The 24,956-nt window shown below is 33.0% G+C and overlaps 1 protein-coding gene across 2 annotated transcripts in view; it reads right to left on the minus strand.

Moving 5' to 3' along the window:
• The window catches only part of LOC127553299 (kelch-like protein 1), a 178,160-nt gene that overhangs the window by 13,209 nt on the left and 139,995 nt on the right, over positions 1-24,956 (minus strand). The window contains exon 3 of one of the 2 annotated variants that reach the window (XM_051983905.1): positions 5,846-6,028. The exons of the other annotated variant lie outside the window; for it this stretch is intronic. Within the exon in view, the coding sequence (XP_051839865.1) occupies positions 5,846-6,028 (183 nt within the window). The remainder of the gene's footprint in view (positions 1-5,845; positions 6,029-24,956) is intronic. 2 annotated transcript variants of the gene reach the window in all.

Raw genomic sequence — 24,956 nt, forward strand, 5'->3', positions numbered from 1 at the left:
TATTATACTTAAAAACTATCATGGAGCTCTAAAGCTATGTTGAATACTTTAATGTATTTATTATATTTATTAAGCACCCACTGCATATAAAACTAAGTGCTAAGAGAATTATCAAGTTTAAATAAGGCAGGTAAAACAGCTGAAGTAGCTTATATACTTCAATAAATGGATAAAGAGATTTAAGTTGAGAACAACCTCATTGGTTCCAGTATATTAATAGTACTTATCAGTACTTAACAGATAGGCTTCCATTTGTCTATAAAGTGTTAGAACTCTCTGAAAGGTGTGAAAAAAAAACTTTCTAGAATTTAAAACAGAAACAATATAAAGAAGCAACTTTTTTGTACTATGATAATTCTATTATGTTGACTAGAAAACAGAAAGGCAACCTTCAAAAATGAAAATTTGCCTGCAGATTCAGTAGAATTTGATATACTTTCACTTCTCAAAGTCAAATGAAACAAAGGCAATTTCCTTAATACTCCTCAAGATTTTTCTCATTTAATATCATTAAGGTCAGAAAAAAGGGCAAGGAAGTACAAGAAATATTTTGTAAATGATAGGTAAGGAAAAACTGAGCAAAATAACTTTTTCAAAGGAAGTTTCTATGTAGAAACTAAATATCAACAGAAGACACCATTATAATAAATAAAAATTAATATGAGATATTTAAAAATTGATCTAATCTAGTTATAGGATTTTATTTATAGCCATAAAATTGTGCAGAGATTATACAGACTTTGAATAAACTCTGAGTGCTGATACTAAAATCAGCTACTTAAAAATTAACTATAGAAATCCAATGTAAACTAAGATAAATCAAAATACAAAATTACATTCTAGATATTAATGTAGCACAAATAATTTAAAGTCTATGTAACTACTTTTTTATTTTTATTAACTTTTTTACTGAATAGTAACAAAAGATAGGTGTCTATACAATATCCCTTGTAATTATATCCATTACTAACATATTTTTTATATCTTGAGTACTTATAGCTAAGTGCTGTGTTATATTAAAATGACACAGATATTATAGAAAGAAAGGCACTCCCTCTTCCATACAGAAGATTTTCTAGGTGCCAGGCTTTAATGATGGAACTTAAAATTTCAAGGACTTTCCTGTAATGGTCTAGTTAGCTTTCTGAAGGTCTTGGGACCAGCCTTCGTTTTAGCAGAATAATCACCTTGAGAATCCCCAGGGATAAAGTCCAAAAGTCTTTATTATCTTCTTCACAGTCTGTCTCCTTCACTTGGGGCCTGGCTAGCTTTCTGGAGGGAAAAGGCCTTGGTCTAAGAGGAAAAAATGAAGAAGGACAGGCCAGCCATCACAATAGTGGGAGATGAAATCTCTCTCTCCCAGTCCTTGTTGGCTCTTATATACTCTATTATAAGTACATCATCATAGGTATCAATCTTGTAGAATAGGTGTCAATCTTGTAGAACTATATTAAGTACTAAGTACATGTAAACTAGAAAATCATTATCTTAATTCCATTGAGTTAACACCTTGTTTCAAGTATACTTCTCCAGAGTTCTGCCCTTTAAACTCTCCTAAGTTTAACACTAAAAACTCCTACAGTAATTGCTCTTTAATTGTAGCTCCAGAGAAGTGCAGTCCACTAACTTCTGGTATTACATTTCTATAATCTAATTATTATTTACTAATTATCTACTAATAATACTAATAATCTACTAATTCTAAGTCATCTTGAACTGGATTCCATTCCTGGGTTTCACCATCTTTTGGGGGCTTCTTATTACTACTGAGAATGTTTCTTCTTCTATATGATTCCATTTCATTATTTGATCTTTAAGGAGTTTCTATTTTTGTGATGTTAGTACTGTTCTGAAACTGAGCTACTTATAAAGTAGATGTTCTTTGTACCTTGGCAATTTCAGAGGTAAAATATAGTGATTGAACTTTTCTTGTCATTTTTTATAAAAGAATATATAAGTTGTTACACTCATGGAACATGGCTTATAATGCCTATCTGTAAATGTAAGGACAAGGAAAATGTTCTTTTTTTATATAACTTTTTATTGACAGAACCCATGCCTGGGTAATATTTTTTACATTATCCCTTGCACTCACTTCTGTTCCAACTTTTCCCCTCCCTCCCTTCACCCCCTCCCCCAGATGGCAAGTAGTCCTATACATGTTGAATATGTCACCGTATATCCTAGATATAATATATGTGTGCGAAACCGAACAGTTTTCTTGTTACACAGGGAGAATTGGATTCAGAAGGTAAAAAATAACCTGGGAAGAAAAACAAAAATGCAAACAGTTTACATTCATTTCCCAGTGTTCTTTCTTTGGGTATAGCTGCTTCTGTCCATCATTGATCAATTGAAACTGAGTTAGATCTCTTTGTTGAAGAAATCTACTTCCATCAGAATACATCCTCAAACAGTATCGTTGTTGAGGTATATAATGATCTCCTGGTTTAAATTCACCACGCCGGCTTACAAAAGAAGCTCAAGAGACCTTGAGAGAAGTTGAACTGGCTTTATCCAATGTAGTTGAGAGAGTAACTCAAAAACCCTTGGAAATATCAGTTTTTGCTACAAAAGAAGCACCCACAGCAGTCCTTCATCAAGGAGACAGTGTGATAGAGTGGGTGAACCTCCCAGCACAACCAGAACAAAGCCTTACGCCTTACCCAGTGCTTGTGGCTAGAATTCTATTAAAGGCCATTAAGCGAGCAGTACAATTATCTGGGACAAGACCTGACAAGATATATACCTTCTATACAAATGCACAAATTAATGTATGCTGTGAAACCATCCCAGAGTGGCAGATTTTATTGGCCATGGCTCCAAATTTTGCACATGGATCTCCATTAAAGATAACCAGACTACTGCATAATTGGCAATGGATTTTTGAGGAGAAGGTTTCTAAGGTTCCTCTTGAAGGACCAACCATTTTTACAGACGCAGCCAAACAAAATATTTGTGCTGTATACTCTCATGATCTAACTGTAAAAAGAGTAGTCAGAACTCCTTTTCAGTCCACTCAGCAGAACGAATTATATGCGATCATGCTAGCTCTCACTTATTACCCAGGCGACATAAATATAATATCTGATTCAGCCTATTCAGTAGGTGTGGTACAAAGAATTGCCACAGCCCAAATAAAATTTGCAGCTTCTAATATATATCAGCTCTTTAAGGAACTTCAAGAGCAAGTGAGAAAGCATCCAGGAAAGATTTATATCCTGCATGTCCATTCACATAGTGGACTTCCAGGTCCTATTTTTGATGGAAATTCAAAGGCAGATAGCCTTTTAACTATGTTGGCCAGTACGCCTTTATTTCAGGAGGCCCAGGAATCCCATTCTAAATACCATCAGGCTGCTCGAGCTTTGCGTTTACAGTTTGGGATTACAAAAGAAGAAGCTAGGAGCATAGTGAAAAGCTGTACAGCTTGCCTTCCCTTCCACGCTCCTACACTGCCTCCAGGGAAGAACCCTCGTGGTTTGAGACCCAATGAAATCTGGCAAATGGATGTGACTCATTATAAATCTTTTGGTCGTCTGTCTTTTATCCACGTTGTGGTAGACACCTTTTCAGGATTCACTTTTGCCATACCAGCAGCAAAAGAGACAGCCCGAGTGGTCACTGAATTCCTCATTCAAGCATTCGCAATTATGGGTGTGCCACAAGAAATAAAAACAGATAATGGACCGGCATATACCTCCAAACATTTTGAACACTTTTGTGCACAGTATAAGATTCTACACACTACTGGCATACCCTTCAATCCTCAAGGTCAAGCAATAGTAGAAAGAAGAAACAGAGACATTAAGACACTCCTCCAAAAACAAAAGAAAGGAGGAGCCACGGGTAACCCTAGAGAGCTTCTAAATTTAGTTCTCTATACCATTAATTTTTTAATCTTTGATAAAGATGCACTGGCTCCAGCAGACAGGTTTTATAACCCACCAGAAGAGCAGTGTCCAGTGCGAGCAGCTCCACTATCTTTAGATAATCGCCAGGTGATGTGGAGAGACCCAGAAAGTGGTGAATGGAAGGGACCAGATAGACTAACTGCTTGGGGGAGAGGATTTGCTTGCATCTCTACAGGTGGAGAAGGAATCAGATGGGTGCCTACGAGCCGCATTCGCCTTGTCCATCGCAGAAAGATGGAGCAGACCCTTGAAACAAAGGAGAAGACCCAAGAAATATCGGGTGGTTCTGTTGCTGATTGTGCTCATAAGAATTATTAGATTCCTGGCACATGAACTAATGGACAGTGGAATCCTATTGGACTGTTTCTAGGACTTATGGACATGTGTAAATTTTCAGATTGATTCTTGTTATTTGTTACATTACTACTAGCCTGTGTTATATTGCTATGTGCTCATGTAAATTATGTATAATGCCTCCCATATTGATGGATTTATGTATACCATGTATATCTGTTACAAAGTTCTGGCCCATATTGATGGATTTATGTGTACCCCCTCAGAAACCCCCTATGTTTTAAAACAAAAGAAAGGGGGAGATGTTGGAATCCTTACTAACTGCTAAGTAATTAGAGTTGATCTAATCTTACAAGAAGTTGTTTTGGCCAGAACCTGAAACAAGGTACTAAGTAGAACTAATCAAGACAAGGCTTGTGTTCCCACCTTTACTCAAAGTCCACACCTTAAAGCTCTTTGGGCCAGAGAGCACTATGGGAGAAAACCCATAATCCCATTCTCTCAGAAGGTTCAGAGATAAGGCAAGACAGCCATTCCAGAATACATTTTTTCCTCTTGGCTGGCTGATCGCGCTAGACTCGAGAGAAACGACTCTGCTGCAGAGAACACTTTTGACGGACTTCAGTGGAGCTACGCCAGAAGCCCTCTCTCCGCGGCAAAAGTGTGGCTGGGCTCCCCAGAAGGAGATAAGAGAGATCTTCCATCTCTGTTGGAGGCAGAAGAAGGCAGAGGCAGAGGCTGAAGGCAGAACCTTTGGATTTGGAGACATCTGAAGGGCTCTAAGCCTCTAAACCGGCTGTCCTCTGAGAACAAACTCCAACATTTGAACTCTAACAAAAAACAAAAAAAGGGACCATAGCATGTGTTGATTTACATTTAGTCTCTTTGGTTCTTTCTAGATGCAGATGACATTTTCTGACCAAGGTCTTTTGGAATCGCTTTGTATCACTGAATTACTGAGAAGAACCAAGCCTTTCATAGATGATTCTTGCTGTTATTGTGTACAAGGTATTCCTGGTTCAGCTTGTTTCACTCAGCATCAGTTCATGTAAATCATTCACTTTCTAAAAATCATCTTCATCATTTTTTAGTAGAACAATAATATTCCATTACCTTCACATACCATATCTTGTTCCTCCATTCCCCAAATTATGGGCATCCACTCCTTTTCCAGTTCTTTGCTACCATAAAAGGAACAAAGAACAGCTACAAACATTTTTGCATATGTGGGTATCCTCCTTTACGATTTCCTTGGGATTCACACCCAATATCAGCACTGTTGGATGAAAGGGTATAAACAGTTTCATAGCCCTTTGGGTATAGTTCCAGATGGCTCTCCACAATGGTTGGATCATTTCACAACTCCACCATCTCAGTATACCAATTTCCCCCTTCTCCTCCAAAATTTGTCATTATCTTTTTCTTTCCTCTTAGCCAATCTTGAGAGGTTTGAGGTATTATCTTAGAGTTATTTAAATTTGAATTTCTCTTGAATAGAGAAATTGTGATTTAGAGCAGGTTTTCATATACAAATGGCTTTAATTTCATCATCTGAAAATTGTGTTTTTATTCTTTGATCATTTATCAGTTGGAAAATGACTTGGGGATACATTTATGATTAAGAAAGAACCACCTACCTATGAGCAGGAATCTTACGATTACCCACAATCAGGATCACATCACAGAGTTGTTGTTGCTTCAAATAGCTTTCCATCTTTCGGAAGGTTTGTTCAGCATGATGTACTGCCTGATAGAATTCCTCAGAACTACTGGAGTCCATATCGCTTTGAGGTGTCAGAGAATGACTAGTAGTTGTCAGCCTGTGAATCACAAATATAAGGTAGTGTTGATCAAGTGCCACCAATTGTCCAGATCTAATCACTGATTTCTCCAGGTTGTTAGGAGAAATCAATGCATTTTCTCTGCTTTCATCACTGCTAACACAAGGCAGATTTTTTTTTTCTTTACAGTTCAAAGGATTAACTTGAGTAAGCAATAAAGGGCCTGTAAAAGATCTATATTTGTTGGTTGATGGAAACAACACATTTTTACATTGGTTCTGCTTATCTATAGGGAAATACTATGTATTAAGCTTGAAAGAACTAATAAGCAATTAGCATGCTTATCCTAAAGTTAATTGCTAATGTTAGTCTCATGTGTTATTGGGAACAGTTAATTTCAATATACTTCTCATAATTGTGCTAAGAGATACCAATTTTATTGGTTATTGTATAAAGTGCTGCTTTACAAAAGTAGGAACTTTTAACTGAGAGAATTAGAGTTTGGAATTGCTCTGATACTATTGGTGCCACCCAGAGCAAATCAAATCAAAATTAAAATTCAAGGTTTTAAAAGTCTTCAACTGTCCCCAAGAATCAAATCTGCTGACAAGCTAGAATCTAGCCAAATGATTGTCCAGCCATTACATGGTTCTAGACTCTATACTCAGCCACATAATTCTGTTTAATTTTGTCGGATGAGGGAGGGAATAAGAAAGACTTAGAATTCTAGTTTGATATAGCTCTTAATATTCTTTTTTTTCCCCTAAATTTGCTTTAGAAGGAATTCACGTCCAATTATTGCATAGGTTGAACTGAATGGTTTCTGAGGTCACTTTCAACTCTCAGATTCTATAATCATGATTAACATTTATAAACTGCATTCCTCACTAAAACAAATCAAAAAAAAAACATGTAATAGGTAGTGCAAATATCAGCATACCCTTTAAGGATGAGGCTCAGATGAGTTATGTGATTTGTCCATTTTAACACAGGCTGGCTACAGCTAATCAGTCAATAATCAATTATTAAGCACCTACTCTATAACATTTTGGTAAGAAGTAGAGATACAAAGAAAAAAAGCCAAAAAACAGTTTCTGGCTTCATGGAACTTATAATCTATTGAGACAAACATGTATATACATATAAGATGCATAGAAAGTAAGCTAGAATATTTAGCAGAGTAATTCTACTCACTCTTCCAACTAATTTATCTTTTTGAAGTAAACTTTTGGCACCAACATTAAAGCAAATTGTAAAAACTTAAGAAAATTTACTTTCTCCAAGTTAACTTTGAACATTATATTATATCAAATATAAGGGAATTTGAAATAATGTTTATATACTGTTAAAAAGCAACATCTAGTCCTTGGAATAAACTTTAATATTGGTACAGACTTAAAAAGTCTGGAAAGATATAGAATCTTTTGGGAAAAATTATAAATATTATACTTAAAAACTATCATGGAGCTCTAAAGCTATGTTGAATACTTTAATGTATTTATTATATTTATTAAGCACCCACTGCATATAAAACTAAGTGCTAAGAGAATTATCAAGTTTAAATAAGGCAGGTAAAACAGCTGAAGTAGCTTATACTTCAATAAATGGATAAAGAGATTTAAGTTGAGAACAACCTCATTGGTTCCAGTATATTAATAGTACTTATCAGTACTTAACAGATAGGCTTCCATTTGTCTATAATATTAAAAGTGTTAGAACTCTCTGAAAGGTGTGAAAAAAACTTTCTAGAATTTAAAAAAGAAACAATATAAAGAAGCAACTTTTTTGTACTATGATAATTCTATTATGTTGACTAGAAAACAGAAAGGCAACCTTCAAAAATGAAAATTTTCCTGCAGATTCAGTAGAATTTGATATACTTTCACTTCTCAAAGTCAAATGAAACAAAGGCAATTTCCTTAATACTCCTCAAGATTTTCTCATTTAATCTCATTAAGGTCAGAAAAAAGGGCAAGGAAGTACAAGAAATATTTTGTAAATGATAGGTAAGGAAAAACTGAGCAAAATAACTTTTTCAAAGGAAGTTTCTATGTAGCAACTAAATATCAACAGAAGACACCATTATAATAAATAAAAATTAATATGAGATATTTAAAAATTGATCTAATCTAGTTATAGGATTTTATTTATAGCCATAAAATTGTGCAGAGATTATACAGACTTTGAATAAACTCTGAGTGCTGATACTAAAATCAGCTACTTAAAAATTAGAAACTATATAAATCCAATGTAAACTAAGATAAATCAAAATACAAAATTACATTCTAGATATTTATGTAGCACAAATAATTTAAAGTCTATGTAACTACTTTTTTATTTTTATTAACTTTTTTACTGAATAGTAACAAAAGATAGATGTCTATATAATATCCCTTGTAATTATATCCATATCTAACATATTTTTTATATCTTGAGTACTTATAGCTAAGTGCTGTGTTATATTAAAATGACACAGATATTATAGAAAGAAAGGCACTCCCTCTTCCATACAGAAGATTTTCTAGGTGCCAGGCTTTAATGATGGAATTTAAAATTTCAAGGACTTTCCTGTAATGGTCTAGTTAGCTTTCTGGAGATCTTGGGACCAGCCTTCGTTTTAGCAGAATAATCACCTTGAGAATCTCCAGGGATAAAGTCCAAAAGTCTTTATTATCTTCTTCACAATCTGTCTCCTTCACTTGGGGCCTGGCTAGCTTTCTGGAGGGAAAAGGCCTTGGTCTAAGAGGAAAAAATGAAGAAGGACAGGCCAGCCATCACAATAGTGGGAGATGAAATATCTCTCTCCCAGTCCTTGTTGGCTCTTATATACTCTATTATAAGTACATCAACATAGGTATCAATCTTGTAGAATAGGTGTCAATCTTGTAGAACTATATTAAGTACTAAGTACATGTAAACTAGAAAATCATTATCTTAATTCCACTGAGTTAACACCTTGTTTCAAGTATACTTCTCCAGAGTTCTGCCCTTTAAACTCTCCTAAGTTTAACACTAAAAAATCCTACAGTAATTGCTCTTTAATTGTAGCTCCAGAGGAGTGCAGTCCACTAACTTCTGGTATTACATTTCTATAATCTAGTTATTATTTACTAATGATCTACTAATAATACTAGTAATCTACTAATTCTAAGTCATCTTGAACTGGATTCCATTCCTGGGTTTCACCATCTTTTGGGGGCTTCTTATTACTACTGAGAATGTTTCTTCTTCTATATGATTCCATTTCATAATTTGATCTTTAAGGAGTTTCCATTTTTGTGATGTTAGTACTGTTCTGAAACTGAGCTACTTATAAAGTAGATGTTCTTTGTACCTTGGCAATTTCAGAGGTAAAATAGAGTGATTGAACTTTTCTTGTCATTTTTTATAAATGAATATATAAGTTGTTACACTCATGGAGCATGGCTTATAATGGCTATCTATAAATGTAAGGACAAGGAAAATGTTCTATTTTTATATAACTTTTTATTGACAGAACCCATGCCTGGGTAATTTTTTTTACAACATTATCCCTTGCACTCACTTCTGTTCCAACTTTTCCCCTCCCTCCCTTCACCCCCTCCCCAGATGGCAAGCAGTCCTATACATGTTGAATATGTCACCGTATATCCTAGATATAATATATGTGTGCAGAACCGAACAGTTTTCTTGTTACACAGGGAGAATTGGATTCAGAAGGTAAAAAATAACCTGGGAAGAAAAACAAAAATGCAAACAGTTTACATTCATTTCCCAGTGTTCTTTCTTTGGGTATAGCTGCTTCTGTCCATCATTGATCAATTGAAACTGAGTTAGATCTCTTTGTTGAAGAAATCTACTTCCATCAGAATACATCCTCAAACAGTATCGTTGTTGAGGTATATAATGATCTCCTGGTTTTGCTCATTTCATTTAGCATCATGTAAGTCTCTCCAAGCCTCTCTGTATTCATCTTGCTCGTCATTTCTTACAGAACAATAATATTCCATAACATCCATATACCACAATTTACCCAACCGTTCTCCAATTGATGGGCATCCATTCATGTTCCAGTTTCTAACCACTATAAACAGGGCTGCCACAAACATTTTGACACATACAGGTCCCTTTCAAGGAAAATATTCTTGAATATGTCTAACAAAGAGGGAATATGAATATGGGTCTGTTTCCATGGGGGGGGGTGGTCTTAAATTATAGATAAGACAGGATGTTGAAGGAGAAAGAACAATAGTTAAGAAAGGAGAGCATATTTTAGGACATGTTTCAATTCATATGAGAATAGTATATTAGAAATATAATAGTAATAGCAAGGTTTCTTAATGGTGAAGAAAATCTAATAGTATTTAAGATTGTATGAACCACTTTGCAAACATTAAACTTCAAGTATCCATGATTTCATCATTTTGAATCTTTTTTTTCCATTTGAAAGAAATCCCTGAAGGGATTTGTAACACTGCTGGTCAATGTAGAGCTAGATTTAGGAGTGTAAGAAACTTGAAACAAATCAGTCTCTTCTCTTTCTTTCCTTCCAAAACCTCCTTTTAGTTCCTGCAAGAAATTTCAGGCTCATTTAGTCTTATGGAGTGAAAAATCATATATTCTCCTACAAGTTTCTATTTTGGGAAGCTTATCAAAAATGAAAAATAAAATAAAACTTGGCAAATGGCTCGAAATATATGTTGCTAATTTGAGAGAAATCTAGCAATGGAATCAGAAAGAAACTTCCCATTCAATATCCATTTGTTTGGCAAAACTACCAGAGTACTCCTAGTGCCTATTCAGACCATGGACAAAAGGACACAAGCAAAATAACATTTTTATAGAGTGAAAGGACAAAAGTCAATATAAAGGAAAGAGCTTAGTTTATAATACAAAACTAATTGAAAACCAATCCTTGTTAATAAAGAAGCCAGTGGAGGTGAGAGGGCAGTTTGATAGAGACAGTTCAGTTCATTATCACTGAATTCTCTTTATGGCATTTTCTCTGACTAGAACTTCCCACCCATCTCTAGCTGCAGCAACAGAGCATAATCTTCCTATAACTTAGGCCAAATAGGTAAACCACTTCTCTGCCTGCTGTCCTTGAAATTGCAAATGATAATACTATTCCCATCCTGCTTCCAAGCAACAAGAATATTAAGGGAAGGTGAACAAGAACTCTTCTCCCCAAGTGCTATTTTGGTTTTGGTCGTGGTTCCTGCCAAGAGCCCATTTCCCATGTTTACGGGGAGAGGAACTTCTTGGCAAGAAGATGAACTTCTTCCAAACTGTCAACCCCTTAAACTACTTCCCTTAACAGATTGTTGGCACTCTAAACAACTATTATACATCAATTTATCACCTTCTCAACTTGCTATGGTTAAAAAAATTCAGAATTCTGTGGCCAACTCCCTGATGACAGATTGACTTCAGACAAAATTATGACCGGGGTTCAAGATATTCAACATCTTCTCCTTTTGTATTATCCTGCTATTTTTGAGCATACTAGTATCACTTGAGGGGATTGGAATAAGAACTTACTATGCTTAGATAAAATGGAAAAAAAAATGACCAGGGAGATTAATAATGAACTACTAGGCAATGAATGGGCTACTTTTACTAGATTATAAACTCTACAAGGATGGGAATTGTGTCTTAGATATTTTGTGGTCTCTAAAGAACTTAGGACCAAGAACTATGTCCAAGGTTTATTTTTGAAGAATAGTAATTGAAGTAATGAATTAATGGAATATATGATAATAAAAAGAGAGAAATCATAGATTCTCAGCAAATAGAACCAAGAAGTAGTACAACAGATGTTGCAGTGATTATTAAGCTGGTGATTAGAAACACAATTTTTAAAAGATAGATATTTATATTTCAATATAATTGTTTTCCTTTATAATTCTATATAATTCAATTTATGATTTAAAAAAAATATTTTGAGAAGGGGTCCAGAGGCTTTATTAGATGATTTGCCAAAGATAAAAAATGCTAAAATACTTAAGTTCTGCAGTATTTTGTAAAGATCCAGTGATCTTTGAGCCCCTTACAATTCTAAAATTCTGAGGTACTTAAAAAGAAATACAGCTTGAAGTTAAAGGAATGGCTTCTCTCATTTTTTTTCTTCTTTCTTCTTATTTTTCTTATTAATGAACCTTAAGAAACAGATATCCTGAATTTGCCCAGTTTTAATGATACTCTTCCGAATAGAAAGTATAGTCGGCAAGGCCTGAGTTCTGTCTCTATCTCTGATATTTGCTACCTGTGTGACCATAGATAAGTTTCTTAAATTCTCTATACCTTAGTTTGTTTTTTTGGAGGTTTTTTTCAGCTTTTCAACTTTAAAAAGAGACCTGATAAGATTATTGTGAGGCTGGCATGAATCTATTGAAAAATATTTTCAAACTTTAAAGCTATAAATAATAGACATCAATGTTTTCATTATTAAAATTCAGAAGAAAATATGACTGGAGGCACAATGGGTTGAATAGAAAGAGTTCCAAAATCAAGGTCATTTTCTAATATCTAAGCCTGTATTTATAAGATTTTTACATTCACAAAATTCTAGCCTTTGAGCTATGCCATATTACATCTTGAAAAAGCAGTCACTTTTCTTGAAGGTCATTCTCTCTGTCACTGAATGAAATTAGATTAGCTTGACTTGATTTGCTCTCTCAATGCCATTGCGGGCTCCCCATCCCCATCATCTGCCATTTCCTAAGTGTTTGCAAATTTCTTCACAAATCCTCCTAGTGTTTTTTAATATGAGGTAACATTTAAGAAGACTCTTTATTTTTAAAAAATTGAGGAAACAAGGGCTCCAAAAGCTTAAATCATCATCAAAGACATTTACCAATTTACTACTTCTAGGACACACTTGAAAAAAAAAAAGAGTTAAACTAGAGAGTATGGTTCCTGTCCTTAGTTTTAAAGGCTAAATAAAGCTTGTTAAGAGAACAAGACATAGCTTAACTCTCTGAAATCTCCTTCCACATTTTAAAAAATATCTGTTTTTAAGTCATTGATACACATAAGCACACACACAGAGATAAACAAAATACAAAAATAAAATTAAATAAAGTTCATTGTTTATAAGACATGCAGGAGGAAAATAGAGAATATAAAAGAAATTTTAAAAAGCCTTATTGTATTTATGGAAACAAATTATTTTTAAAGTTCTTAATTATATGCAATGCATTTCTATAAAGAGAATGATACACAATTACATGAGACAAATAGCAGCAACGAGAGTATAAAGAACAAGAAAAGAGAAGAAAAAGAAAGAAAAGAAAATCCCAAAACAAAACATCTCAAAGCAAACAAACAAACAAACAAACAGAAAAAAAAAAAAAAAACCCTGAAGAAATTCACCTGTTTGGGCAAAACAGAATGACTGGAAAAAGGAAATACTTCAGTGCCAACATAATTAAATGCTTGCAGGAATATTTTAAAGGACAATAAAGATATTCATGGTAAGCTAAAAATAAGGAACTTTGAAGAACAGGAGTAAAAAAGTTATCAAAAATCCTATGGTAAGTAGAGAAGATAGGCCATCATGCCCTACTGCTGCCTTCAGGATGTCAGGAGAAAGTGAAGGCTTTCTGTATATTGGAGTGATACGTTGTGACAAATTTATAGGAGAAGAAAGTATTGTACAATATGGATAAAGGCATAGATGGAGTAACATCTCCATCATGGGAAAGAACATTTAAACTTGACTTAGGATTTTGTTAATTGTCTATGCTTAAAAAGTATGCTTATAACTCTATCTATCTGTATTATCAATAAACATATTCTTACTTAACTATTACCTGTTTGGAGGAGGTAGGAGAGATGAAAGGGGGAAAAAGGATATAGTAAAAATAATGTGCATCAGAGAACGAAAAATAACTTACAAGGAAGTAAAAAAAATGGACACTCATGAATAAATTTTCCTACTATTAGATATCCTTTCTTATATATCAGATAGCCTTTCAGATATATTAGATATACTTTCAGGTAATTTATTGTTATATATTTTGAATCCTTCCTGAAGTTCTGCTGGGCACATGACAATATTTTGTTTTATCTTGTTTTGTTTTTGTTTTGTTTTCCTTTTCTGCTTTCCTTTTTTTAATTCTACTTTTTTAATAAAATAAAAAGATTGCAAAAAAAGTGAGGGGAAAATATTAATGGTCCAATTAAGCTTAAAATACGTCAAAAGTACATTTTTTTCTCTTGGAGAGCTGCTTGTTAAATATTTACTAGAGAACATCTAGGTAAATGATACTATTACTATTATGCTTACTTTAAGTATTTTAAAAATAAAACGATTATCCTCCTGATATACCCCATTTAATATTAAATAGTAGCTATATTTTGTCCATTACATTTAAGTCCATAACTTGAGATAAATAAATCTCAGTCATGTCAATTTTAATAATTTAAAATTGATACTCAAAAATCATTAATATGTACCTGATAAGTAAGATATTCAAAAAAAGGACTTTTACCTAGGCAATAATAACAACAATAAAGAAAATTTCAATTAGTAATTAAAAATTCTGAAACCATATAAACTTATCCATAGGAGGTGGCATGTTTTGCAATATCTCCTGTTAAGAAAAGCTGAGACTGGTGTATCACTTAAATTCGGGAAATCTGAGCTAAAATATGACTAAAGCTTGATTAGGTGAACTCATTAAGTCTGGCACCAGTATGAAAAATCTCTAGGAACCAAGGGGCTACCGGACTGCCTAATGAGGAGAAAACTAGCTGAAATTCTTGAAGAGAGAGAAAACTTCTGTCCTAATCAGTAGTAGTTCTGGTCAGTACATGATCATTTTTCTTCTTGCCTGGAAGTAATAGGAAGCCATAGTTTCCAAAACCAAAATAAAACAAAATGATGAAAGCTTAGAAGTATCATAATATTCCTTCAAAATATGCATAAGATATCTTATTTTTTACTGGAACTTTCCAAAAAAAGGAAAGTAAGAAGCGATTAATAAGTGTTTACTATGTATGAGGCAGGCACTATACTAAATGTTAAGAATTAAATATTATTATTAATATTAAATTTTAAAAATACAAGTAAAGAGAAAAGTAGTTCTTACCTTCAAAGAATTTTACTTTACAGTGCCTGATTTTAAACTTTTATTTCTATTTTTTTCTATACCACTTTCTTTCTCTCTATTATGCATTTTTCATATATTTGTTCCTCTTAAATCATATCTGAATTCTCCCCATCCCTTTATCCAAATCTGACCCTTCTTCTACTAGCTCTTTTTCAATGACTTCAGTAATTGTTGAATAAGCATCCTCCTTCCTCTGTTTTAAAAAGTCAAATATGTATAAAAGCTCATCCTTTTCAAAAAAGAAAGTAAAACAGTTTTATGTGGATCGAAGAGACTCTGGAGAAGAGTTAATTTTACATTGGATAAGTAACTCAACCCAATTTGGATAGATTGACATTTAATTTTAGGAGGGCAGGGAAAACAACTATCTATGAGGCTTTTCTGATTATTATATCCATCCTGCTTTTTGAAAAACAAATTTCCTCTGAGGATGTGTTTAACCCACAATAACCTAAGCCTTGGGGAATGGTAAAAGAATAAACAAGAAACCCATGGAATATATTAACAAAATATTTGACCTATCCATAAATCAAATCAATGAGGATAAAGAAACTAGTACTCTTGCCTCTATAAAGTAGAATATACATATATATATACACACACACATATATATATATATATACATACATATATATGTAAAATTTTGTTGATAAAAATAAGTACATGCATTACATGTTTTAACCCACTGAATTCCATATTTTTCAAAAATCAGTAGTAGCAAATAACTCTTTGATCTATTGAAACCAACAAATTAAAAACTAATATATTTTGCTACTATACACACTTCTACTAATGTTAATTCCTAGTTTAATAAGAGCTTTCTGTTTTGTTTGAAATTATTTCTACATGAGAGTATCTCAAAACCCTTCCTTTATGGTATGAAACAAAAAAAAAATTCAAACTTCCATATCCTGGAAATAAAAATGTTTACCTTACAAGTACCAGTATATAGGCACAAAATCCTATTACACAAAGAGCTAATATCATAATATAATCATAAATTAGAACAGAATTGTCATGGTAATTTTTTTTCTGTTATAAATAAGACTAAGCACTTAATCTTAGGTAAACGTGTTAGCTGGCATCTTGTATCTTAACTATATCTTTTTCAAACAGACTTTTAATGTACAAAATTAATCAAATTAGGCACTAGTTCTTTTGTAATGCTGGAGAAACTGAGCAAGATAGAGATTAAAGAGTATGTAATAATTTATTAAATGGAGAGATTTACTGGGATCAATGGATCCATGTTTGGTCCCAGGGCTAAAAGAGACTATTGTCTCCAAGAATCCAGCAAACAATCAGAGTTCTCAATGACATATATACACGTAGCTCAGACACAGAGGGTAGACTGAGGCAGGGTGGAGTCAGGGTACTGAGATGGGAACTGGATTCTGACAGGCTGGGGTGAGCCTCTGGAGAAGGGATGATATAATCAGGGGGAGGCACCCCGGACATGGGGAGAGGCATCTTGATAAGACAGTATCTAGTATTCTAATAGCTTGGGATGGGGAGAGGCATTCTGATGTTCTATCAAGTATTCTAATAAAGAGGGAGGGGAGGTTTTGCAGATCTGAGAAGCAGGGAAACTGAGGCAGGACTGGGTCAGGATAATTAGAGAAACTGAGTCAGGTCAATAAAAGAGAACTGTGGCATAACTTTTTAAAAAATCTTGAGGCCTCAAACGTAAGGAATTTTCAGGCTAAAATGTATAATCAATTAGATGAGCCACATGCTAACAAATTGTGATGTTGTAGTTTTAGCTCATTTAAAATTATAGAGAGAGAGAGTGAATCCTAATCTCCGTTCTGAGATACTGTACCATATTACCAAATGCATCTTAGATATCCTGAATTGAGCTTCTTACAGTTACTATAAATAGTCTATAATAAGTGCTTATTAAATGTTCATTGGCTGCATTTCAGAGTGAGCATATCCAAGACAGATCTCATTACCTTTTCCCCCAAATCCTCCTTCCTTTGGAAATTTCCTTTTACTGCCAACAGCAACACTTTTAGTCAATTCAATTTTGACATCATCCTGACTGCTCACTACTTTTACTCCACATTTCAATTTGTCACGTCTTTTTGTTTCTACTTTCTCCACATGTTTCATATATGTCCCCATCTCTTCTCAAAATCACAACCCAAATTCAGTCCCTCATCACCTCTTGTCTGTACCATTGAAATAGTTTTCTTACTTATCTCCCTACCTGAAGCCTTTCCTCATTCTCCATCCTTCCTTAAGCTGACAAGATGATTTATTAAATAGTTTTGGGCAAGTCACCACCTTGTTTAATAATCTCCAGTGACTTTCTATTATCTTTACACTCACACACATGCACATATCTACATATGTATATCTATACAAATATATCTATATATGCATGTGTGTTTTATATGTACAAATACATTATAATATATCATATTTATAGAAAATATGAATTTCCATATATTTGCTTGGCATTTGAATCTCTTTTATTATCCATCATTCCTATCTTTACAGTTTTATTATATTTTACTCCTTTCCACACAACTCCAAACCTTCTACTCTCCAGCTATGGTCTATTAAATTTTTCAGATATGACACTATATTTTCCATTTCAGTGTATTTGCATGGATTATCCTTTAAGTCTAGATTACATTGCCCCTTCTCTTCCATCTTTTGATTTCTCTTTATTCACATCTTGTGTTGAACATCATCTACAAGATATTTTCCCCATCCAACTCATTAGTATTATCATCTCTTAGACTGCCTTCCCTCTACCTAACTACCTGCCAACCTAACTATCAATCTTGTATGCACCTAGACACATATTATGCTTTCTCCCAATCAGAATGTGATTTTTTTTGTTTGTTTAATTTTTCTTTTCTTTTCTTTTTCTTTTTGTTGCCCCGACACTTAGCATAGTGTCTGGCATATAATAAGATTTAATACATGTTTTTTTACTTTCTATCTACATTCACTAGGTCAGCCATGGAAGAATGTATACACACATATACACACATGCATTCATACACTCACTCAGAAACAGACAAGATATGCACATACAAACATATTTGGGGATGTGTATGTTTATATATCATATATAATTTTCCAGAGATGCTGTCCCAAACTATTTCCTAAATTGTTAAGTATGTATGTGAAAGAGAAGGGAAGGGGAAATTCTAAAACAAGTAAATAGTCATACAAAAGACAAAGAATGAAAATTCCTGAAAGGAAAACCTTGGTAATAGGAAAGAGCAACAAGTGAACCATTTATGTAATTATCCCTAAGGATCTAACTGATCTCTGTAATGTCATACATATGGACCCACGATGATTTATGCCATAAAGGATTCTTGGAAACTCAAGAAAGTACAGTGCCATTTGTCTCATTCTATTTACACATTGACCCACCAAAAAAGCAGGGGAGGAGGTATGTGATCTTATTCCTCTACAAACTGTACATTATACATTTTTTTCTTTTTGTATTAAATGGGACTCCTGCATTTGGTAAGACAAGAAAAATTGGTAAGATTATATATATATGTACATATATGTATATATAAAATGGGGAAATAAAATTGGAAAGTAACTGGCCAACAGCTAAAGTAAATGAGTAATTAGACTGGAAAGAAGTGAAATCTTTTCTTAGCACCATTGAATACTGAATTTTAAGGTGATGAATAGTGTATATATTGTTTACATCTCTTTAAGTTACTCAAGTCAATGACTAGCATTTTGAACTTTTTGTATTTTTTTTTGCATCCTTATTTATTATTCAAGAATCTTTTTTTTTAGTATTTTAATTTATTTCAGTATGAGTTGTATTTAAAAAAGAAATGTCAAATATATATAGGAAATATTCTTGACTGTGACTGAGAAGATATAGATTCTAGTCTTATTTTTGCCACTATGTTATGATGTTATCTAAGGAAAAGCCATTTCAGTTCTCTAGGTCTTAACTTTTTCATGTATAAAATAAGAATTTATGCTGAGTAATTAACATGAGCCCATCTAACTTTAATTTTGATTAGACTTAAGATTTTGAAAGGAAGGAGGGAAGGAAGGAAGGAAGGAAGGAAGGAAGGAAGGAAGGAAGGAAGGAAGGAAGGAAGGAAGGAAGGTAAATTAGCATGTAAGATCTTTGTTCCTTTCCAGTAGGGATTGTTTCATTTATTGCATTTGGATCACCAGCATCAATCACATTTGTCTGTCCTTTAGAAGGTGCTTAATCCATGCTTGTTGATTAAATTTGTTGGAGAAAGGACAATACATCTATATATAATCTTATGCCCTTCTCTACCAAACATATTTTTAAGTGAAGGTCTCTCTGATTTTATAATGAAAGTCAAGAAGAAAATATGATTGCTTTTTGAGTTAACTTTATCAGTGCACTTCTGTGTTGTAATGTGAATTAGAAATGTAATGTTTAACTCCTGTTAAACTGTACTTTTATTTTCCAACTTATATCTCTTAACCATGGATTAGAGCAAGTCTTTGAAATTTGACTTCAAAATGGAGGAGAAATCAAATGCTTGGGAGAGAATCAGGAATGATCTATATTACATTTTGTTTTACTTGTACTTGGTTTGAATGAGCAGGTTGCATTATTCACTGTGTTAAGACTTCGATTAAACAGTCCAATACTCTTAAATCAAAGAATGCCACAGACCCTGTGTTACTGCAATAAACAATCTACCCACTTGTATATAACTCCCTCCCCTGTTCTTTTTATTAATGGTCAGTCATCCAGAAATTCAATTATCTGACATGAGTTTCTTTGGGGTGAAATATGCTGTTTTATTTTTTTTCTTTTTACTTTAGCTCTGTACTTAAACAGTGTTTTCAATAGCCAATAATATACAGATTAGAAAAGTGATCCATTTATCCACCTAATTCCCCCACTGATATAGTTCTGAAACCACACATGCCCTCTAATTCATGTGATTCTCATATTTTTAAAAACACTCTCCATAAAAGATCAGATGATTATAGAGAACCTTTAGGCTAACCATCAGTTATTCTCATTGTTTTTGCATGATTGGTATATTTCCTGTTATGTTTGTAGGCACTTTTGATGATAATATTAATGTCCCAGATTTCTCAGATCAAGAATTTACAATTGGTTATTTTATGTATCATATGGAGGGTCTTGCATATAAGGTCTCTAAAAATGCTACCCCAGTTTCCCAGTACTTTGTTTTGCACCCAGTTAAAACTACAGTCTTAATTATGTATTTTTTTCTTGTAATCCAAACTATATATCCTAATAAAACAAATGTTCTTCAATCATGGAATATCAAACTAGAAGGCACAAATTAGAAACGAACTTACTATTAGCTGGGCCTTCCCCTTGAGCTTTCCAAAGAAATAATCAAGTTCAGAATGTATCGAGGTCCATTCATTGCATAAACATTTAGTTTAGGAAGAGTGGCCTGGATGTCCCGTCAACATAGTGGCTCCTTTATTTGATACAATTCTAACTTTGCAAGTAAGAGTGAATTGTTTATTTGTTTTTATTTTGAAATTATTCCCTTTTCAAATGCATGTACTTTAAGAAAGTGATTGCTGTTGTCCTTTCTTTCCTTTGTTCCAGAAGAAGATCAAAGATATCTAGATGGTGATTTTTTAACTTGCAAGTGATTTGAATTAAAAAAAAGGCAGAGCTGTGTAAAAACATCAGCTTTACTCCTTCAGGAGGAGAGTGGCAAGTTATAACTCAAAGATAATTGACACATGGTCCAGGATGCAGTAGGAAATCTTGGCCTTTCTAGGTTAAGGTCTTTCTCAGTTTTCAGTTTGTCTCAGGCAAAACTCATTCATTAATTAAAGAATAGGTAAGAAGCAAGAGATGGTCTAGTTTGCTTTCATAAAAGAATTCATTTGGGAGAAGCCCCTTGGAGTTTGAGACATTAAAACCTAAACAAAAAGTAAATGATGTTTGGGCTGAGATCTATTATTGACCAATCAGTGAAAATCAGAGTGATTCAAGTTTAGAGCAAAGAGTGGTGCAGGAAAACTCCATGCAGAAAAACTCCACGCAGAAACTACAGTTTATGTTCCCACTTACACTTTTGTGGCAATGCTTTCTTCAAAAATAGGAAAATCATAATGCTCCAAAAATAACTCTTAATTGGAAGCTCAATGCAGATCCCAATTTCTCCTTGAAGGCTTTCCTGACAGTGCCAGCATAATCACCAAGAGGAGGTTTTGCATGCATATGGTATCAGATCATTAACTAAAAATTAAAACAAAACAAAACAACAAGTACAAAAACAAACAGAAGAAAAAAAAAAAAAAACACAATAGATCTAGTCCCTGCAGTGTAAACTCCTAGATGGCAATGAAGATCAATGTGATATTGATTGTCATCAAAGCTATATCAATAAGGACTCCATCAAATAATAGGAGTCAATAGAAACAGAATCAGGGGAAGGACATAGGTAGCTGCAATAAATTTACTGTAGCAATGACCATAGCATTTGAAGGGCACTTCAGGTATATAATATAACTTCAAGTTAAATTTTCATCAGTATATATATCGGTGATTCCTCTATGTTTATTACCTTCTTCAATCACACCATCTTTAATCCCCACATTACAGCCAAAGTCCATCTGTTTGAGGAACAAATATGTTGGAAAACTGGAAACACTCTTCCAAAAGGATGTACCAAAGAGTTTGCAGCTAGAGCCATAACCATTCTCTGGGAAAATCTGATTAATAAACCTTTATAGCATTAAATGCTAAGGACCCACTCATTTACAGATATTGTTGTGTGGCTGGAGGAACTTAAAACTAGCACCTCTACATGCCTGGTCATTAACAATCAGTCTTTCCTGACTTCCTTATTTCCAGTTGGTTGAATGGATTTTTTTTTTTTTTTTGAGAACTGAGACCTACTTCCAAAATACAAAACAAAGCTTCTTGTATTATTTGACTTTTTGAGATAAGTATATTGTCTAATCTACAAAATTAAAGATAGATGATTTCCATGAAATTTTAAAGATGTGCATCATTATTATGATATCTGAATGTTTATATTAATGTAATTGATTACTCTTTGCTTAATAAGATAGAAATCTATGTATTCAAAATAAAAACCAAAGTATTAATTGCCATATAAAAACAAAATACTGATAACAGTGAAAATGGCATATTGCTTTCCAAAGAATATTGTCATCCTAGGTATGTCCTATTTTAATTAAATTAATTTGTGAATAATCTTATTTTATTAATAATTATTCATTATGACATTTTCAATATAAGAAAATTATTGAAGGTAGGCGTTTCAAATATAACATAGCTCTGTAAATGTTAAATGCCTTCAAACAACATAAAATGATTATTTTTAAAGAAAAAATTTATCTTATTATATTATTAATTGTAAAGCCGATAATAATTTCCATTTTTATTTACTAAAAATAGCTGCTTAAGAGTATTTTAGTATTGTTTCAGTAGTCTATGGAAAAGAGAATTTTAAATTTAGTTAAATGTTCTTTTTATCCCTTTACTTTGCACATGACAAAATCAGTTACTCTCTTTAAGGCTCTATTTCCTTATTTGTAATAATGGAAATAATAACATCTATTTCAAAAATAGCTACACAGTGCAATGGATAGGGTGTCAGACCTGGAATCAGAAGGACTTGAGTTAAAATTCAATATTAATATTTTCTAACTGTGTGAACATGGGCAATCATTTAACCCTGTTTGTCTTAAGTTCTCTCATCTATAAAATGAAGTGGAGAAGGAAATCTCAAAACTCCTCCATTATCTTTGCCAAGAAAATCCAAATGAGGTTACAGAGAGTTAGATAAAACTGAAATGTCTGATCAGTGACAAAAATTGCTCAAAGATGTTATAAGAATAAAATAAAAATAATATATGTAAAGTGTTCTTTGGCACCTGGACCCTCTTGGTATTCTTACATTTTATTCTCCTTTACTCACTCCAATATAGTACATGATTCTCCACCTCCATCTCTAAGTTTCTGCACTCATTATCCTGCATGCCTGTAATATCCTTGCTCTCTAACTTCAACTCTTAACTTTTTTGACTTCTCTGAGAATCATCTCAAATTCTACCTTCTGCATGAGGACTTTCTTAAATCCTCTTAGCTACTAATGTCTTTTCCTTTGAGATTACCTCCCTTCTATTCTGAATATATCCTGGATGTACCTAGTTATTTTCATGCTTATCTTCCCCATTAATATTTGAACTACATGAGGATAAGGACTGATTTTTTTTTCTTTATATTCTGAGTCCTTAGCACACTGCCTAACATATAACAGACACGTAATAAATGGTTGTTGATGAATCAAATGATATTACCTCCATTCCTACTACTATGACTACCACTACTTTCAATAGATGTGGGGGAAAAAACATATATGTTGAAGAGCTAAACTGCAAACAAATTCTATAAAACAAATGAATCTGCCTTTTTTCATTACCAAAAATGAAGTAAGTATGAAAAAAATGAAAGTAAGCCAAGATCATAGAAATAGATTTTAATTGTAAATTAGACTTAAAGTTAGTTGGATCCTTTTTTTTTTTTTTTTTCTTCATGACTCTTTTAAGGAGACTTCATTTGATTTACATTTTCGCTTTCCTTTTGACATTGCCCTTTAAGGAAGTTTACTGTTTCAAAAAGAGTTAATGTAGTGAAAACCTTTTAGTTCCTTGTGATTTAGTTAGCAATTACGGTTCTCCAGTGTTAAATGTTAACTGTTAAATATACCAAATAGCTCGGGATTGAGTTTAATTAAAAGAAGACAAATGCTACTCTGGACACATGAATTGTTTTAAATGGTTTTTTATCCACAGAGGAAATTTTCATTTATTTCTTTAGAATATTATCAATCTGCTAATATAGCACAGAGTAAAATCAAAAGAGGCAACACATGTTTTAAGAATAGTGTTTGCAGTAGGTCCCATGGCTTAGTGTCTTATAAAAAAATGGTAGTGATTGTGCTAAAAAGCATTGCATAGAACTTGATTAAAATGAGCTCTCAAGGTTTTACAAAGTTCAAAGGTAGTCAAGTTACTAAAATGGTCATTACAGATCCAGTTCTATACAGCCTACCATAAAAAGGTATAACAAGATAATTCTGCAAAAGGAACCTAATTTTCTAGATCACTGAAATCAATGTAATTTTAAAAAATTATCCAATATGGGTATAATGAAAATTAGTTAAAAATAGCATATACAAGGCACATATTAATGGTGGCTTATACTGTTAATAATGATAATGATATTGAATGATTTGTATCTTTCTATTAATAATACTAATAAAAATAATGACAATAGAGAAGTAAAGTAGACCTGGGTTTACATTATGACTGACTTTATTACTCATCAAGTCACTTAATCTTTCAGTGTTCTAGACAGCAGAGGAAATGCTGATTTCTTTGGTAAAAATAATTTCCTCACTTCTGGGTTCCCATCACTGATGAAACCACAGCATGATATCTATTTGAAATAACAGTAATAATAACTCATATATATGCCAGTTTAATCTTTATAAAGCATTTTTCTCATCACAGCTCCTTTATTTTTATACTATATATATATGTATTATATATATATAAAACTTTCACTTTTGCAAAACCTTGTGTTCTAAGTTTTTCTCCCTTTTCTTTCTCTTTCACCTTTCCAAGACAGCAAGCAATCCAATATAGTTTAGACAGTGTTCAATTCTTATAAATATATTTCTGTATTTATTATGCTGCACAAGAAAAACCAAATCAAAAGTGAAAAAAACAAACAAGCAAGCAAACAAATAACAACAGCAACAACATAAGTGAAAATACTATGCTTTTAAAGAACGAGATTATAAATAAATTAGAGGAACATAGGATAGTTTATCTCTCAGACTTGTGGAGGA

This window comes from Antechinus flavipes, chromosome 3 (genome assembly GCF_016432865.1).
Source record: "Antechinus flavipes isolate AdamAnt ecotype Samford, QLD, Australia chromosome 3, AdamAnt_v2, whole genome shotgun sequence".
Taxonomy (NCBI): domain Eukaryota; kingdom Metazoa; phylum Chordata; class Mammalia; order Dasyuromorphia; family Dasyuridae; genus Antechinus; species Antechinus flavipes.